Genomic DNA, 19929 nt, shown 5'->3' with positions numbered 1-19929 from the left:
TGTGGACTAGGAAGTTGGTTTTGACATCAAAGCGGGCCCAGCCTTCAAGCAAAGCCAACTTACCCCTGTGCTGTCTTTGCTGATCTGTATGAATGTCCTAAAGCTGAGCTATGTGTGGCTTATTTGGTTCATGAGCCTGACAAAGTTTTGAATCTAGACCATAAATGCTCCGCTGCTGGGAACAGAGAGCATAATAACCTCTAAACAATAAATACTTTTGCACAGAACTTGGAAACTGGTGATTTCTTCCTCACATTTTACTGTGAGTGTTGGAAATTCTACGTGGAGAAAAACTGGATGCAAGCGTCTTATTTAAACTACTCCCCTGCCCCACCTCCTTTTCAAAGCCTACCTTAGGAGTCATGAGGTCCCTTGCACTTAACAGTAATGAAATAAAATAAAAATGCAGCCCTCCAGCTGCAGAATTCCACACATAGTATCCATTGCTGTACAGTGGTATCTCGGGTTACAGATGCTTCAGGTTACAGACTTTGCTAACCCAGAAATAGTAAAGGTAAAGGGACCCCTGACCATTAGGTCCAGTCGTGGCCGACTCTGGGGTTGCGGTGCTCATCTCGCTTTACTGGCCGAGGGAGCCGGCGTACAGCTTCCGGGTCATGTGGCCAGCATGACTAAGCCGCTTCTGGCGAACCAGAGCAGCGCACGGAAACGCCGTTTACCTTCCTGCCGGAGTGGTACCTATTTATCTACTTGCACTTTGACGTGCTTTTGAACTGCTAGGTTGGAGGAGTAGGGACCGAGCAACAGGAACTCACTCCGTCGCGGGGATTCAAACCGCCGACCTTCTGATCGGCAAGTCCTAGGCTCTGTGGTTTAACCCACAGCGCCACTTCAGGATAAGAACAGAAATGGTGCAGCAGCGGGAGGCTCCATTAGCTAAAGTGGTACCTCAGGTTAAGAACAGTTTCAGGTTAAGAACGGACCTCCAGAACGAATTCTTAACCCGAGGTACCACGGTATTTAAACACAGCCACTTGGTGAGGTCATCCTTCTCACTCTGGCAAGGGATGAAAACCCCAATTTAAAGAGAGGGAAAGGTTCAAGAAGAGGCATCCTATAATGATATAGACTGTGAGCCTTGGGAATATCTGGATTTTGTCTTATTTTTTTTGTGGTTCACCCAACCCAAAAAGAGCTCAATGGAGGGAGGACAGAAAACTTGCGTCAGAGACAGAGTGAGCTACCTCCTCTGAGTAGAAGCAGTCCCAGGGTGTCTTTGCTTCCAAGGCACAGAGACATTATCGTTCTGCCCCCTCCCTGCAGAAGCTTGGCTGCAAGGAGGAAATGCCAAAGCAGTGGATCACCCAGAGAGACATCAGGCACCCTCCTCTTTGAATGAGTGCCCTGTGCTCTCGGGAGTTTACTCATCATTTAATCTCAAGTCTCTTTGGGGCGGCTCAGACCTGCCTGCCCACATTAATGGACTGCCCAGTACAACCCAGCCTTGTGGAACTGGTTTGGCAGCATTACCCCCTAGCCTTGTCCGTAACCTGTGTGACAGGTAGCATGGCTGGGACTTTTGCACATATGTGTACCCACTCCCCAATCCAGACAGGTCTGGCGGCATTTTTCAAGTGTTTCTGCCTTTCCTGTCTCCCACCTGCCACGCTGTTCTTTTCCTGTGTTCCGCTGGCCTGGTTGATGGACCTACAAACATTCGCCCTCAAATATTGCTTATTTCTTAACTTAAAAGCATTCATGGACCATTTATAGGGAAGTTTATTTTTAATGTTTTATTATGTTTTTATATGTGTTCGAAGTCACCCAGAGTGACTGGGGCAACCCAGTCAGATGGGTGGGGTACAAATAATAAAATAATAGTATTTACTACCACTACTACTATTACCGGTACTCCTACAATTATGGGATAGGGCATCCCTATTTTAATCAGAAAAATGTTGGAGTGTATGGACCTGTAGTCTAATGAATTGTTGAGCAGTACAAATAACAGAATTTGATGAGGCCCTCAGCTACTGAAGGTAATGGGGCCCTTTATATGTCCAGCTGTCCTTTGTCAATAACAAATTGCCGCTTTTTTGTGTTGAATATATATGCTATATGGTATTTTATGGACCTAATAGGCATCTAAAGCTATTTGCACATAACAAATAGGAGCCTACACAACACAAAACACTGTTGCTGTATGTAGGTTTTATTTTACTTTTTATCTTATATTTTGGAAATGTTCATCCAGTTGTTGTTTACCTTTAATTTTTTGGGTCCCTCCAAGAGAGTGGGGCCCTAAGCTATAGCTTGTTTAGCTTACCGTATATGTAAATCTGGCACTGGTCCTATTCCATACCCTCCAACATTTCTCCAATGAAAATAGTCCTAAGGAAAAGTGGGACGTTTTGGGATCAAATCAGAAACTGGGATGGCTTTTTTTTTTTTTTTGTAATAAAACCAGGGAAGCGTTCATGGTGAGTTCTCTTTTTCTGGAAAAAAATAACACTGGGCATTATTAATAAATAAAAAACTGTCTTGCCAAACAAAGGGCAGCCAAGGACTGGCTAATACCTGGATGGGAGTGTACAGGGGACCTCCCTGCGTATTAATTTTTTGATGGAAGGTATAAAATAAAATTCAGGAACGACAATAGGTAGATTTGGTTATGAAGCATCTTGATCCATCACACCTGGACCAGAGAGGCTGCTGGTCTCATCCGGCAAGCTCTTCCCATGTTCCTCTTGCTGGCTGTTGTTTGTATGTTTTTTCGGTGGTGCAGAATAAAAACAAGACAAACCTGCTCACTATCAGGGTCAAGATCCTCCTTACACAGGCTGGGAGGAATGTGGAAAGTGGGGAAGGGCCTAGGGCAGCCCCTGAAGGCAAAACAAAAAAAGAAAAAGAGCCAGCCAGTTGAGGAGGAGGAGGAAGAGGAGGAAGATATTTCGCCTCAGTGGTCCTCTCTTCATTTGCACCCAGGACAGCGAGAGAAGCGGTTTCTGTGGCCCTGACCATCTCCTGTTTTAGTGAGGAGAAACATCTGGAGAAGATCCGGGCTGTGTGAAGATGGCCTCCTTCCTTCTGCTTCTGCTGCTGGCAGCTGGAGGGACCGTCGCTGGCATAGGTGACTATTGTTTGGTAACACTGTGAATTTTAAAGATAATTTTATATATATTCTGACCCATCCCCAGGATTTTGGGGTAGTTCCTTCAAAGAAACCTGGGAACGACAGACCCTCCAAGTGTCCCTATTTTCCAGGGACAGTCCTGGATTTACAGAAGCCGTCCCATTTTATGATTTGATCCCAGAATTTTCCTTAGTATGTCCCTATTTTCATCAGAGAAGTGTTGGAGGGTATGGAGTTATGCGACCCCCAAGCCAAGGGGGTCGCATAACTCCATCCTTTAGAAGATGTCTGAAGGCAGCCCTGTATAAGGAAGATTTTTTTATTTATTAATGTTTAATGTTTTATTGCATTTTTATACGTGTTGGTAGCTGCCCAGAGTGGCCGGGGCAACCCATTCAGACGGGTGGGCTATAAATAATAATAAAAGTATTATTTTAATTTTTATTGCGGAATGAGGCATCCCTATTTTAATTGGAGAAGTGTTGGAGGGTATGGAACTGTAGAGTTGTAAAGTGCTGGGGGGTTGTAGCTCTGTGAGGGGGAAACTACAGTTCCCATGATTCTTTGGGGAAAAGAATGTGCTTTAAAATATGGCATATGTGTGTGGAGCAGTGCTTGGGATTTTTTTTTAGTTTAGAGGAAAAGCTGAGTAAGAGGCAGCATGATAGAAGTTTATAAAATTAGAGAAAGCAGACAGAAGAAAGTTTTTCTCCCTCGTAACACTAGAATTTGTAACAAAGTTGAATGTCGGAAGTTTGATGTGCCTTGAGTGTAGATGACCAGGGTAGGTGGAATGGAAGGAATAAATTTGATTCAGTTCCTCTTTAAAGATAAATTTGCTCTTCCTGCTTGAACCAAAACACATCCATCCTTCAGAATTCACACTTCTGCAAATTTTGTAGTGTCATTCTCCAACTGAATAAATGGTACAAAATGCAAGTACTGTGGTAAAATCTGCATAAAATCTGCATATATCTGTGAAGGAAAGATATTTAAAACATGCATTCTATTCCGGATATTACTTTGTAAAAAGAAAGAGAAAGAAAAGCCAAATTGCATAAAAACATGTAGATTTGGAGAAATTCAAACTTCAATGCTACCAAATTTTCATGGCAAGTTGTTTTCTTTTTAAATCTGATGTGGAAATGTGGAGACTTGAAGAATAGAAAAACGAGAACTTGATAGATTTGCCCATCTCTGTTGGGGAGGGCAGAATCGCTGTTTGCCGCTTTGCCTCAGGCAGCAAACTACCCACCCTTTGCCCAGTTAACCAGGAGGACTTCGGAATGGAACCAGACCATACATTTAAACTACTGTCATACCATTTTATATAGTAACGGCTTCCCCCCTGAGAATTCTGGGAGCTGTAGTTTGTGAAGAATGCTGAGAGTTTATTATCTTCATCTCTATCCCACCTTGCCTCTCCGAGGAGCTCAAGGTGGCGTACGTTGGTCTCCCTCTCCCCAGTTAATCCCCACAACAACCCTGTGAGGTAGATTGGGCCGAGAGGCAGTGACTGCCCCGTTCCCCCAGGTTGCCAAGTGAGCTTCATGGCCGTCTGGGGGGCGGGGGGCGGATTTGAACCCTTGTCTCCCAGATCCTAGTCTGAGACTCTACCCAATACACCACCCTGGCTGTTTAACGAACACTCCACCTCTTTCCCCTGGCAGAGCTACAATTCGCAGAGTGGCTTAACAGGTAAGAGGGAACTCTGGGAATTTTAGCTCTTTGACGGGGGAATAGGGGCCTCCTAACAACTCTTTTTTTAAATTATAATTTTTATTGGTATTTTCATTTTCAAAAACCACTGTGTTCTTTTACATATCTTTACGTTACCTATATAGTCATACCTCAGGTTACAGACACTTCAGATTGCCTTTTTTTGGGTTACGGACCCGCCGAAACCCAGAAGTACCGGAACGGGTTACTTCCGGTTTTGGCGATCGTGCATTTGCAGAAGCGCTAAATCACGCTTTGCGCATGCGCAGAAGTGTCGAATCGTAACCCGCATGTGCGCAGACATGGCACTGCGGGTTGCGAATGTGCCTCTCACACGGATCACGTTCGCAACCCAAGCATCCGCTGTATTCTGACTCTCATGAGTCAACCACTTCGCCCCATCCCAGCCAACTGACTTTCTAACTTCCAATTATAATTTCATCCGCATTTCTCATTCCCCACATCTACCTTTCCTTTTACAGGAAAAGTAGTTACAGGAAAAGCAGGTTACAGACGCTTCAGGTTACAGACTCCGCTAACCCAGAAATAGTACCTCGGGTTAAGAACTTTGCTTCAGGATGAGAACAGAAATCATGCGGTGGCAGTGGGAGGCCCCATTAGCTAAAGTGGTACCTCAGGTTAAGAACAGTTTCAGGTTAAGAACGGACCTCTGGAACGAATTAAGTTCTTAACCCAAGGGAGCACTGTAATCAGTCAATAAATGCATGGTTTGTTGTCTCCCTCTCTCTGTTTTATCCTCACATCAACCCTGGAAGGTAGGTTAGGTCGAGAGACAGTAACTGGCCCAAGGCCACCCAGCAAGCTTCCTCATGGCCGAGTGGGGGTTCGAACCCTGGTCTCCCCAGGCCCTAATTCTCAGTGCTCTAACCACTAGATCACACTGCCTCACTTCCCTTTGGAGCATCTGGCTGGCTGCCGTGAGAACTGGATGCCTGGCTCCCTTTGGCCCGATGCAGCTGCAGGCGTCTCCTGATGCCCTTCTGATGGCAAATGTTTGCGTACCTCACAGTTTTCTGCATCTGGGAGTAGGAACCCACTGAATCTCCCTGTGTATTTTCAGAGACGATCTCCTACACCCCCTCTGTCTCCAACAAGCCATTGGAAGGGAAAACCACTCAAAGCACCTTCGCCCTGACGCTACCTCACTGCATTTTTGACCGATTTGCCAATGCCTCGGACAATATCTGGTTGGTGGTCACGTATGCGAACGGTGAGTCTGCGGTGAGCTTTTTGTAGAGCCCACCAAAATCTGGACAATGGGGCTAGAGGGGGGAGGGTTCTCAATTTAAACCCTTGTCAACTCAAAACTACCTGCAACTTTTACTTTTCTATTTCCCAGTTTAAATTTTTGACATCTCTCCCAGTCTGAGTTGCTGCAACACTCAGATATTTTAGAAAGCCAGGGTTGTAGATGAGTAGAGATGGCATGTTGGCAGTTAATGTAACCACCTTAAAAGCAGGGCTGCAAGCTTTCAGCAATAAATAAATCAACTTGAAGCAGCAAGAAAAGACAGACAGCTTAATTTAGGTTACAAAATGGTAAATGTTTCTAATTTTTATGTCTAAGCTAAACAAGCTACAGCTTAGGGAGTGCCCCCCCCCCAATTTTAATATTAATATACTTCTTCTTAATTGTATTTCAGTTCAACAATTACTTTGATAAAATACATATTTTGTTATGTGCAAATTGCTTTAGATACCTATTAGGTCCATAAATTACCACATAGCATATATTCAACACAGAAAACAGCGGCAATTTGTTGTTGACAAAGGACAGCTGGACATATAAAGGGCCCCATTACCTTCAGCAAACGGACACGGGTGGCGCTGTGGGTTAAACCACTGAGCCTAGGACTTGCCGATCAGAAGGTCAGTGGTTCAAATCCCCGCAACGGCGTGAGCTCCTGTTGCTTGGTCCCTGCTCCTGCCAACCTAGCAGTTTGAAAGTACGTCAAAGTGCAAGTAGATAAATAGGCACCGCTCCGGCAGGAAGATAAAAGGCATTTCTGTGCACTGCTCTGGTTCGCCAGAAGTGGCTTAGTCATTCTGGCCACATGACCTGGAAGCTGTACGCCGGCTCCCTCAGCCAATAAAGCGTGATGAGTGCCGCAACCCCAGAGTCGGCCACAACTGGACCTAATGGTCAGGGGTCCCTTTACCTTTACCTTACCTTCAGTAGCTTACGGCCTCATCAAACCAAAATCTGGTCCTGATAGAAACGCAAAGATGGCTTGCTAAAAACATGCAGTCTGGGTTTGGAGCAACCAGCCCAAACATCCTTACTGGTTGGTTCACATGGGGGAAAGGTTTAAGAAGAGTTTGGTAGTCCTTTCTCCCAAGGTGATGGGGTGTGACCTCGCTAAGCCTGACAGGACACCTTACTCTATGATATTAACCCCTTTGTGCATTAATTAGAGTTAAGCATGTTGGTTATATGAGGCTGGAGGTATTCCACAAGCAGAGGGGGCTGTCTTGGTCCTTACAGAAATATTTCTTCAGCAGCAAAATGTTTCATTCCTGCCCCCGCTATGCCTCCTCCACCCAACAGCCACAGCCAGATTCAAGAACCCCAAAACACCTCAAGAGATCCCGCCATACGAAGCTCTGTTCACCTCTCACGGCTACATGACCATGAAGTCCACCCCCGCCCAGTACTGCAAAGCCGGTAATCCCAATACCGTCCTCCGGGTAGGAGGCGAATCGTCTTGCAAGAACGACGACACCCAGACCAGCTGCAATGGGCCGCTGCCTTCTCCTGCTTCTTTCAGGTAACAATTCATCAGCTGACTTGATGCAGAGCAGAGGAGCTGAATTTGCATGGGAAACTCAGACAGAGACCCTTAGCCAATTCAACTATTATTGTTGTTGCTTGCCACCCCAATCTCTGAGTGATGCAAGATTCCAGGGGTTCCAGGTGCTTCCCCAGGGATCGTGTTCCCTTTTGGAAATGTGGCACAGTGGAGACCGTGGTGTCTTTAGGATATAACGGTTTATTGACACATATATACAACCTGAGCCTACGATGGAGGGGCTCACAGCATTAACACTCCAATGGGGCCTTGCTTCCCATGTGGACGCAGGCCTGGATTCAGAAATAAACCAAACATCTCTCTCTCTCTCTCTCTCTCTCTCTCTCTCTCTCTCTCTCTCTCTCTCTCTTTCTCTCTCTCTCTCTCTCTCTCTCTCTCTCTCTCTCTTTCTTTCTTTCTCTCTCTCTTTCTCTCTCTCTCTCTCTCTCTCTCTCTCTCTCTCTCTTCCCAGCTTGCTGCTTTGCCTCTAGCTCACATCACTGCATCTCTCTGCTCTCAACTCTTGCTCTGTCTTTCTAACTACCTGGAGTTGAGGGAGGGGCTTCACCCACTGGCCATCTCGCACAGAGCCCCTTTCCTTTGTTCCCCTTAATGGCTCATCACCCAGGCTATCGCTTCCACCAGAAGGCTAGCCTGGCTCTTCCAATAATTAGAAGTCTGATTACCGTATTTTTCGCCCTATAGGTCTCACTTTCCCCCCTCCAAAAATGAAGGGGAAATGTGTGTGCGTCCTATGGGGCGAATGCAGGCTTTCGCTGAAGCCTGGCTTCAGGAAGCTATCTGCAAACCTTGGGAGCCTGCGGGAGTTCCTGCTGGGCTCCCACGGCTTGCGCAGAGCTGCCTCTACACCCGAAGCCCGGGTGTGCTGAGCAGTCGCGCCCGGGCTTCAGGTAGCTCTGCACAAGCCACGGGAGCCCTCCCATGGCTTGCGGAGAGCAGCCTGTTCTGGGGGCTGGGGGGGGGAAATAATTTTTTTTCTTTATTTCCCCCCAAAAAAACTAGGTGCGCCCTATGGGCCGGTGTGCCCTATGGGGCGAAAAATACGGTAAATTCTAGCACTCGCTGGATCCAGGGATTGGAAGGGTCTCGGCATACAACCTAACACCTCAAACTCTTCTTCTTCTTCTTCTTCTTCTTCTTCTTCTTCTTCTTCTTCTTCTTCTTCTTCTTATCATCATCATCATCATCATCATCATCATTATCATCCCACCTTTCCCTCAAACCAGGGCTCAAGGCAGCTTATGCAAATTAAAGCAACACCGATAAAATATAGAAAGCTCAAAGACAATCATTAAAAAGTAATTAAACTATAATAAAATTAAAACATGGCTTCCAGAGATGTCTGAAAACACCACACACCCCTCTTAGAAATGAAGCGACCGTGTCGTCAGTCCTGGCTTCTCTGAAGCCTGAGGCACCTTGAGTTTCTGACGGCTCGGAACCATCCCTCTACCCAAACATCCGTGGCAGGGCAGATCTGTTCAGCCAGAAATTCCACATTGCACTCCACGTGAGTTGACATTTCTGGAAAGAGGCCTCAGGCGAAGGAGCTTATTATGGGTGCAGTCAGGGCTCTGTCTCCTATTTTAAACACAGGCCTGGAAGATACAGTAAAGGCCTCCGCCCTGCGATCAGGTGAGAGTCTCCCTTGCAGAGAAAGTTTAGATTGACATTTATTGAGCAAGTTGGAGCTTCCTGATTAGAATGGGGGTGGAGACGCTCCTTCAGGTATACTGGGACAAGGCCATTTAGGGCTTTAAAGGTCAGCACCAACACTTTGAATTGTGCTTGGAAACATACTGGGAGCCTATGTAGGTCTTTCAGGACCAGTGTTATATGGTCTCAGCGGCCGCTCCCAGTCACCAGTCCAGCTGCTGCATTTTGGATTAATTGCAGTTTCCAGGTAACCTTCAAAGGTAGCCCCACGTAGAGCACGTTGCAGCAGTCCAAACAGGAGATAACTAGAGCATACACCACTCTGGTGAGACAGTCTGCGGGCAGGGAGGGTCTTAGCTTGCCTACTGGTAGACAGCTGCCCTTGACACAGAATTGACCTGAGCCTCTATGAACAGCTGTGAGTCCAAAATGACTCCCAGGCTGCACACCTGGACCTTCAGGGGCAATGTTACCCCATTTAGGACCAGGGAGTCCTCCACACCTGCTCGCCCCCTGTCCCCCAATAACAGTGCTTCTGTCTTGTCAGGATTCAACCTCAATCTGTTAGCTGCCATCCATCCTCCAACTGCCTCCAGACACTCACACAGGACCTTCACTGCCCTCACTGGTTCTGATTTGAAGGAGAGGTAGAGCTGGGTATCACCCACATACTGATGGACATCCAGCCCAAACCCCCCGATGATCTCTCCCAGCGGCTTCATGTAGATGTTAAAAAGCATGGGGGAGAGGACGGAACCCTGAGGCACCCCACAAGTGAGAGCCCAGGGGTCTGAACACTCATCCCCCCAACACCACTTTCTGGACACGGCCCAGGAGGAAGGAGCGGAACCACTGTATAACAGTGCCCCCAGCTCCCAGCCCCTCTAGACGATCCAGAAGGATGTCATGGTCAATGGTATCAAAGGCCGCTGAGAGATCCAGCAGGACTAGGAAACAGCTTTCACCTTTGTCCCTAGCCCGCCGGAGATGATTGACCAGTGTGACCAAGGCAGTTTCAGTCCCATGGTGAGGCCTGAATCCCGACTGGAAGGGATCAAAATGGTCCACATCCTCCAGAGTGCTTGGAGTTGTTCAGCAACCACCAGCTCAATCACCTTCCCAAGAATGGAACATTTGAGACTGGGTGATAGTTCGCCATATTGTCTGGGTCCATTTTTTAATTTTTTTTTTAAGAAGCAGTTTAATAACTGCCTCTTTCAGTGGGTCTGGGAAGGCTCCCTCACTGAGGGAAGCATTCACCACCCCCTGGAGCCCATCGCCCAGCCCTTCCTGGCTCGCTTTTATAAGCCAGGATGGACAAGGATCAAGGAGACAGGTGGTTAGTTTCACTCATCCAAGCAGCCTGTCCACATCCTCGGAGGTAACAGATTGGAATTGATCCCACACAACTTGACTGGACAGGGCTCTAGCACTCTCCCGCCCCAGCCCTGCTCCCACGGTGGAGTCTACCTCTTTCTGAATCTGAGCGACTTTATCTGCAAAGAACTTTGCAAAATCATTGCAGGAGATCTTGGGGTCGTCACCAGGCCCCAATGGCGAAGGTGGTTCCATGAGATTGGGTTCAGTTTACATTGAAAGGTGAACCCACATAATTATTTCCAAAAGAACACGCAAACTAAAAAAATCCCAGCCATCCTCTGAAATTTGCACTTCTCTGGTTAAGTTATGCGTACACAAATGCATATACTGGGGTAAAACATGCAGAAGAATGAGTATATTAGCAAAAATAACATACACCAATGCTTTATATTAGGAGAAATATAAATAGTAGGGGGAATACATCTTGCAAAGAATGTGTATATTAAGCAAGACTGCATACGAATGTGTGTTTATTAGGGGAAATGCAAGTGAATTTTCCTAAGGCAGAGTGATATGGAAATGTGAAAAGCCAAATTCAAGGCTGGGAAAACGAGAGACAGAGAGAAACCAAGGCTAGATGCACATGCTGGACCTAGATTCAACCAGTGATTTGTTCCAATAAAGTTTAGTAAGACATCCCTGATATTTCCACCCGCCCACCTCTGTCTCTTTTTAAACTCCTCCTCAGAGTGAAATTCCTCATCATGGATTCCAAAGGACCGAAAGCTGAAACAAAGTGGTCCGCTCCAATTCCGTTGAAAGGAGGTATGTTATAAAAGAAAGAGGCTCGCAGAGAAGATCTGGGCTGGCTCAGTGTGATTTGCCACCTGAGGCAAAGGGCAACGTGGCGCCCTGTCACCAGAAGCTGACCAAGCGGGCAGGGTAACTGGCAGAGTCCTCACAAAGGCTCCTGAGTCAGACCATCTAGCTCAATATTGTTTACACTGACTGGCAGCTGCTCCCCAGAATTTCAGGCAGCCGAGGAACCGATAAGAAAATTGCCTCCTTTTGTTATCTCTTTCAGGTGAAGCGTGGGAGACAGTGGATACCTGGCCTGGACGTCGCAGTGGAGACATGATCGTCATCACCACTATTCTCTCTGCCCTTTGTGGGGTTGTCACCATCGGCTTCCTAAGCACCGTCAGCTATGAATGGTAAGACTTTGCTGCCTCTCTAGATTTCTCCCTAGATTTGAGAGAAGCCAGCAGGCTTAGTGGGGTACTGGAAGGGGATTGTGGTAGAGGCCTTCTGCTAAAACACCAAAGTGATCAACAGGCCCTCCCTGCTCCTCTCATAACGGGACTTTCAGGTTTGTTAGCACAGAGGGAGTTGGAGGATGAGGAAAACCATCCAGCCCACAGGCTAGGTACGTTTTCCCTTTCCTTTGATGGGATTCCTGATTCATGCTAGCAGCTCAAACAGCAGCTGTGTCACATTTTGCTAAAGCTCAGCGTTTTCTTACCAGCAGAACTGAGTTGCACTTGCATTGCTTCGTATGTAAACCGCAGGAAGATCTGTGCTTATATTAAGAGAGCCAGTGTGGTGTAGTGGTTAAGAGTGGTGGACTCGTAATCTGGTGAACCGGGTTCGCTTCCCCGCTCCTCCACATGCAGCTGCTGGGTGACCTTGGGCCAGGCACACTTCTTTGAAGTCTCTCAGCCCCACTCACCTCACAGAGTGTTTGTTGTGGGGGAGGAAGGGAAAGGAGATTGTGAGCCGCTTTGAGACTCCTTAGGGTAGTGATAAAGCGGGATATCAAATCCAAACTCTTCTTCTCCTTCTTAAGTGGGATATTTCAAAATATATTAAAAAATGAACGAACGCATGCTGTCAGATGTAAGCACCACTGAGTCAAACCTCCATGGGACAGCATCTGTTTCACAGGCAGAAGATCCCAGGTTCGAGCCCCAGCACCTCCAGTTTGGGCTTTGGGAGGCTCCCTGCCTGAATTCCCTGGGAGCCACTGCCAGTCCGTGTAGACAATATTGAGCTAAATGGATCAGTGATCTGACTCAGTATAAGAAGGCAGTTTCTGATGCTGCCCCCCATCACTCGTTCCCAGCTTTCCTCCGACATTCATGCTCTGTGCTCTTTCTCTCTCCAGTTTCAAGCTTTGCCGCCCAGGCCCACCGGAAAACCAAGAGGAGCCCCCACGCCAAGACCCCTTCCAAGGCAGCCGCTATGATACACACCACATCCCTCCGGCCCCTCCTGCGCCTCCCCCTCCCCCTGCCATGGACATGCCAAGCCCCCACCACCTCAGCACTGCTTCCTAGAGACCCCCTGCCCCCCAGTTGGGTCTCTGGGCAGTTCAGCACGCACCCTACATCTAAAACGCACATTGCAAGCACACGACTTCCCCCAAAGAACACTGGGAACTGTAGTTTGCTAGGCTCGCTGGGGACGGTAGCTGTGCGACGGGAAGACTACAGTTCCCATAATTCTTAGGGGGAAGTTGTGTGCTTGAAATGCGCACTGCAAACATACTAAGTGTGGCCCTGCCCTCCCGTGTCTGTTTGCAGTCTGATTCCATCCAGACCAGACAGCCACTCACTCGCCCAAAAGTAGCCCTGTTACATCAACACTCACAACTTAATCCCACTACCTTGACCACCTTCCTTCTCCAGGTTTTATTCGTCCACTCAGCAATATAAGCCTGTCCTCCATTCACTTTTTCGAACATCACGTTACTAAGCTGGCTGTGATTGTTTCCTCTTTTTCCTTTCCTTTCCTTTCCTTTTCTTTAAATGACTTTTTATTGGGTTTGGTAAACAACAGTCCTGGGGATAATAAATGATGCGAATAAAGAGACCAAGTCTTATTGTGTCATTTGTATAACACAAAAAACAACACAATAAATTTGCAGCGATATCTGCGACATATGGTGCGTTAGTGATCGATGTAAAGGTTCTTGGTTTTTAAAGAAACAAAAATGGGAAACAGGATAGAACAGAATTATCAGGGAACATTCAGCATCGCATAGATAAAAGTCCAACTGGGAGCCCTCATGGTTGAGCTTCGATTAAGTATGAGTAATACTCATTGTTCCTCTTATGTTACCAATGGAAAAAAATATAAAGTGTTGGTTTATTGATAAATGGGGGAGGGGGTTCAAAGTGAAGATTATAATTTACATTTAAATTTCAATTTCGATCAGCCAGATTGAGACATATGCTGATGGTGTGAGGGAAAATTGTTCATTTTCTGGAATACTGGCATAGACTCATAAAACTAGAGTTGGCTGGGGTCCCAAGGGCCGTGGCTATCCTACCTCTACTTAAAACCCCCCAATGAAGGATATGTCATGAAATTCAACCACACTGGGCTCAAGCCATCTGTCCACCTGTCAACCATAGTATATTTGTTAATCTCTGAAGGAGGGCTGTTTCTCAATCTGTTTTGTACCAATTGTCTATCATTGTGCCAGAAAGGTCTGTCCAGTATGTTGCATGTTGCCACTTGTAATAAATGGCTTATTCATTCTTTACTATGGGAATCCAGATTGTTGTCTTGAAATACATTTAATAAAGCTAATTCTGGTTCGACTGCCCATTGTTGTTTCGTTATTAATTTCTCTGAATATCAAATTCCAGAAAGGCTGGGTTTTTGTATGTTTACCCACCATGTGTGTAGAAGATGTGGTGTAGCCTTATGAGGCTTTGCCCTCGGGTGGGGAAAAATATTGCGCCCGGGAAAGGGAGATGGGAGTCAACAGACACTCAAGGAATAGTTTCGGAGAAAAAGCTTTATTTTTACCATCCATGAACTGGTAGAAGGAGCAAGTGTGATAGATTCACAAAACAAGCCCAGGTTCACAGTCATTTGCACAGAGTATATATTCCCCTTCCAGTTCCCTCCCCTTTCTCCTCCCCTTCAAGAGTCCTGCCTCGAGTTCCCCTGAGCATGAACAGAAAGCTCCTGTCTTGGGACTATTGGGACTCTTGGCACCCTTCCCAGGAAAGGGGGGGTGAGAGCAGTTCAGCATGTCCAAGATGTGTTACAACCAAATGAGATAAAAGTCAGTTCTCAGGCTTGAGTATTCTTGGCAATGACAGAGCCTATTCATTAGCCTTTTGAAGCCTTCTTGTACTGATAAAAGAATAACATTTTGCCTTTGCCACAGCATCTTGTGAGAAAACAGAGGAAAACTTTAGCTGTGGATTTTTAGAAGAGAGAAAAGGAATTTTGGACAGTTTGAGGCCTGGTTGGGGTGATTATTGAGGGGGGTGACTTCGGGCCTAGGTCACCTGTCCTCACCTCCTACAGTGGGACATTTATTTATTTTTAAACGACAATAATAATATTATAATGCAGACTCCCCCCCCCCCCACTATGCCCTCCTGTTGTCTTGAATCCAGCACTGTTCAAATTTGGTGCTGGACGCAAGACATGTTGCCTTTGGCAGGGATCAGACATGTATGTTATATCACAGTTTTATTGCTACAGGAGAAGGACCTGAAGCTCCAGAGAGGCGGACACGGAGCAATGGTTCCAAACTACAAGAAAGAAGATTCCACCTAAACATTAGGAAGAACTCCCTGACAGTAAGAGCTGTTTGACAGTGGAATTTGCTGCCAAGGAGTGTGGTGGAGTCTCCTTCTTGGGAGGTCTTTAAGCAGAGGCTTGACAACCATATGTCAGGAGTGCTCTGATGGTGTTTCCTGCTTGGCAGGGGGTTGGACTCGATGGCCCTTGTGGTCTCTTCCAACTCTATGATTCTATGATTCTATGAAGCTTAAATTGTTCTGGTCGCCTCATCTCAGAAAGGATATTGCAGAGTTGGCAAAAGTTCAGAAAAGGAGACCCAAAATAATAAAGGTGGGGACAGATCAGTCCTATGAAGAAAGGCTGCAACATTTGGGAAATTTTAGCTTAGAGAAAAGGCAGGAATGCTTTTGAAGTCCAGTTGCTGGAAGCCAGAGAAGAGGCTTCTTATGCTCTGATCCTGCTTGTGGGTTTTCCCATAATGAGCATCTGGTTGGCAAGTGTGAGAACAGGATGCTGGACTAGAGGGGCCCTGGGCCTGAACCCACAGGCTCTTATGTTCTTAAACAGATTTACTATTCTTTCTTCTTCTTTTCATTTCCTGAATTTTCCTGTTCTTACTTTTCTTTTATTTACTTTTAGGCACACGTTACGCAAAATGAGAGTTAATTTTGCCAATAGAATCTATGTACAAAAGCTCTGCGTGTGCCAACTTGACGTTGCGTAAATAAATCTTGAAAAAAGAAAGAAGAAGCCCTTTGGAGATCCGAACGTGGAAACCCTAAAGCAGGGCTGGGCAAGATTGAAAATATTTCTCTGCCACTGAAGTGTGAAAGGGTTTGAGTCACCCAGTGCGCTAACATATGAGCCCCACCCTGGATACACAGACCTGGACACTGGTGCTTGGGGATTCCCATCCCAACCCCCAACCCCACTGGATGGGACTCCTTCCTGCCGCTGGAAATAAGAGAAAAGTTTGTCAAATCTTAGTTTTTCTCCCTCTCATAACACTAGAACTCATGGGCATCCAATGGAGCTGAATTTTGGAAGAATCGGGACAGGTAAAAGAAAGGACTTCTTAAACTGTTAAACTGCGGAACTCCCTTCCACAGGAGGCAGGGATGGCAGCCAAATTGGATAGCTTTAAAAGAGGAACGGGCAAATTCATGGAGGAAGAGGAGAAGGCTATTATGGCTCTGCTCTGCCACCACAGCTTGAGACAGCAATGCTTCCCAGTGGCGTAGCATGGGGGGTGCAGGGGGGCCCGGCCGCACCGGGCGCAACATCTGGGGGTTAGGGTTAGGGGGCGCAAATCCATGGGTTAGGGGGCGCAAATTACTTGCCTTGCCAAGGGTGCTGACAACCCACGCTACGCCACTGATGCTTCCGAATACTAGCTGCTGGAAAACAAGCATGAGGATGGCGCTGTGGTCTAAACCACTGAGCCTCTTGGACTTGCCAATCAGAAGGTTGGTGGTTTGAATCCCTGTGAGAAGGTGAGCTCTGTTCCAGCTCCTGCCAACCTAGCATTTTGAAAGCATGCCAGTGTAAGTAGATAAACATTGTATTTTTCCGTGTATAAGACGACTCCGATTTTTTTTTAAAACCCAAAATTAAGAAATTAACTTGTTTAGCTTTTGGGGGGGAGGTCACTTCCGCCAATTGCCCGCCACTGCCAATTGCTTGCCACAGCCACTGCCGATCGCACACCTTGCCGCAGCCAATTGTCTGCCCACTCGCCGCCACCAACCGCCCACCCGCCCACTTGCCTCAGCCACCAATCACCCACCCAGTCGCTGCTGCTAATCTACTGCTTGCTGTTGCCATTAATCGCACGTCCCCCCTCTGCATTCACTATCCGTGTATAAGACGACACCCAATTTTTGCCTATTTATTTTTTAGCAAAAAGCACCGTTTTATACACAGAAAAATATGGAAGGTGCCGCCAGTTCTTTTCTTTCTTTCCTGGGGTACGCATACCCCTAAACATTTTGTGAATCTAAGTTTGGCCTCATTGAGGGGCAGTATTTCAATATGAGTAGGAAAATGAGAGTACCCCTAAACGTTTTTTAAGAAAAAAAGCACTGGGTATCACAGTGGTGGGAAGGTAAACGGTGTTTCCGTACGCTCTGGTTTCCGTCACGGTGTTCCATTGCGCCAGGAGCGGCTTAGTCATGCTGGCCACATGACCTGGAAAGCTGTCTGTGGACAAACGCCGGCTCCCTTGGCCTGAAAAGTGAGATGAGCGCCGCAACCCCAGAGTCGCCTTTGACTGGACTTAACCGTCCAGGGGTCCTTCACCTTTTATTTTTTTACCATACTGGAAACCACAGGAGGGGAGAGGGCTCTTGTGCTCAAATCCTGCATGTGGGCTTCTCAGCAGAGGCATCTGGTTGGCCACTGTAAGAACAGGAGGCTGGACTAGATGGGCCACTGGCCGGATCCAGCAGGTTTTTCTTCGGATCTTATCATCAGAGTTTAAGCACATGTTCCAGTCAGGCAGAAATGCTCAAGGAACACTGGTGAGGGCCTTGCTGGGGTCCCAAGGGCCAGACAGGAGGCCTTGAGGGCCACATCTGAGGTTACCAACAAGCACCCCAAAGCTATTTAACAATAAAAAAACATTGCAGTAGCGTCTCATACCTCACTTAGGCGAACTGTGGAGATGCTATGTGTACTTTTTCCTGTTTGTTTGCTTGCTTGTTTTGCAACACGAGGAAACCTTTAATGAAAACACTGACGGATATAAACAACAACCGTTTCAAATCCAGTACAATGCTGGTTGGGATTTAAAAGGAAAAATCTTGCTGGAATTGGAAGGTATTTGGTAAGCACCGAAAAGGCAATAAGAGGCAGGAGGATGTTGCAGAAGGAAGGGGCTGCCCCACTAAAGGCCTGATTCTGGCATCGTGAGGGCCAGAGAGAGAGAGGCCTGGAGAGTTTCAATTAGCAGTGAAGAAACCAAACTGACTACAACAACAGTCCTGCGAGGTAGGCTAGGCTAAGTTAAGATATGCAGAGAAGCAGCAGATCTTTTCAATAAGTGGGGCAGCAATCCCCATACAATGTACTGGGCCCAGGAAATCCTGTTAGCATCCCTGCCTGCCCCAGTCTTGTTCTATATCAGTTGCAATCGAAAAGTTCACAACAATCCATACAGACTGTCACATGCAAATGTTAAGCAAATCTGTGCCCATATTTGGACAATTAAAGATCTGAGGAGTGAAGCCCCAAGGCAGGTTGAGCTGCCTACCCGAGACCAGGCTCCTCGCAATTTAGGAAGCGCCACTCTGCTAAAAATAACCAATAGGTGCGGCCAAGCTGACCTCAGCGCATTGGAAGCCTTTTGCTCACCTGCTTGGGCTTGTTAGCGTGTGATCTTTCAGTCACACACTTGAGAACTTTCCCTCGACATTTTGTGTTGTGTTTCCGTTGCAAAAGGGCTGGGTTTTGACAAAGCCCCAACCCTGCGCTGTCGGGTGTGGCCGAGTCCTCATGAAGGACGACAGCTGTGTTACCTGTCACCATTTTCTTTCTGGGCAGGGTTTTGGGTCTTTTTAATGGGAGTGCAATGAGCAGAAAGAAAGTCGACCAGCGTAGCGTTCTGAAATTCTTCGACAGCGCATAATTCTGGAATCCTGACCCACAAGGTGTGGCCACACGGCCACCGGCTTCGGAAGGAGATGAGACATATCTGCCAGGAAAGAGATGTCTCTCGACAACTATTAGCCGCAAGAAACCAGTAGAACCTCCAGGTTCGGATGCAGTCTATCTCTAATGTCGACCCAGCGTGTGGCAGCTGTGAAAAAGGCAAAATCCATGTTAGGGATGATAAGGGCAGGAACTGAAAATAAAACTGCCATTATACAAACCTATGTTGCGATTGCATATGGAATGCTATGTACAGTTCTGGTCACCTTTCCTGAAAAAGGATATTGTAGAGTTGGAAAAGGGCAACACGAATGATAAAGGGAATAGGAAGGGGTGCAGTGTTTGTGACTTTTAAATTTAGAGAACAGCGTAACCCCCGTCCATGCCTATTTGCCTGGAACATCCCCGGAATTACAGAAGCCATCCTGGCTTCTGATTTGATCCTGGAACTGTAGCCTTATGAGGCTTTGCCCTCGGGTGGGAAAAATATTGTGCCCGGGAAAGGGAAAATGGGAGTCAACAGACACTCAAGGAATAGTTTCGGAGAAAAAGCTTTATTTCTACCATCCATGAACTGGTAGAAGGAGCAAGTGTGATAGTTCACAAACAAGCACAGGTTCACAGTCATTTGCACAGAGCATATATTCCCCTTCCAGTTCCCTCCCCTTTCTCCTCCTTTTCAAAAGTCCTGCCCCATGTGTTTCCTGAGCATGTACAGAAAGCTCCTGTCTCTGGACTCTTGGACTCTTGGCACCCTTCCCAGGAGAGGGGGTGAGAGCCATGCGTTCAGCGTGTTCAGATGTGTTACAACCGAATGAGATAAGAGTCAGTTCTGTTCTTTTTGCGAGGTCAACTGGCCTGGGAAATTGTTCTATTCAGCAACCTTTGTTACAGCAGAGCAAATGCTATGTACAGTTCTGGTCACCTTGCCTCAAAAAAGGATATTGTAGAGTTGGAAAAGGGCAACACAAATGATAAAGGGGATAGGAAAGGTTGCAGTGTTTGTGACTTTTAAATTTAGAGAACAGAGTAACCCCCATCCGTCCCTATTTGTCTGGAACATCCCCGGAATTACAGAAGCCATCCTGGCTTCTGATTTGATCCTGGAATGTC

At 46.8% G+C, this 19929-nt stretch overlaps 1 protein-coding gene across 1 annotated transcript; it reads left to right on the top strand.

Moving 5' to 3' along the window:
- The first annotated feature begins 792 nt into the window (after window positions 1–792).
- LOC307204254 (uroplakin-3b-like) lies at window positions 793–14230 on the top strand. Its single transcript, XM_079955854.1, has 6 exons — window positions 793–3091; window positions 5895–6044; window positions 7383–7602; window positions 11369–11445; window positions 11705–11834; window positions 12785–14230. Exons 1-6 carry the CDS (start codon window positions 3034–3036, stop codon window positions 12954–12956), a joined length of 807 nt encoding a protein of 268 aa, XP_079811980.1. The 5' UTR covers window positions 793–3033; the 3' UTR covers window positions 12957–14230.
- Window positions 14231–19929: the final 5699 nt, after the last annotated feature.

This window comes from Podarcis cretensis (genome assembly GCF_951804945.1).
Source record: "Podarcis cretensis genome assembly, chromosome: 15".
In the NCBI taxonomy this organism is placed as follows: domain Eukaryota; kingdom Metazoa; phylum Chordata; class Lepidosauria; order Squamata; family Lacertidae; genus Podarcis; species Podarcis cretensis.
This window is presented reverse-complemented; position numbering and strand designations above follow the sequence as displayed.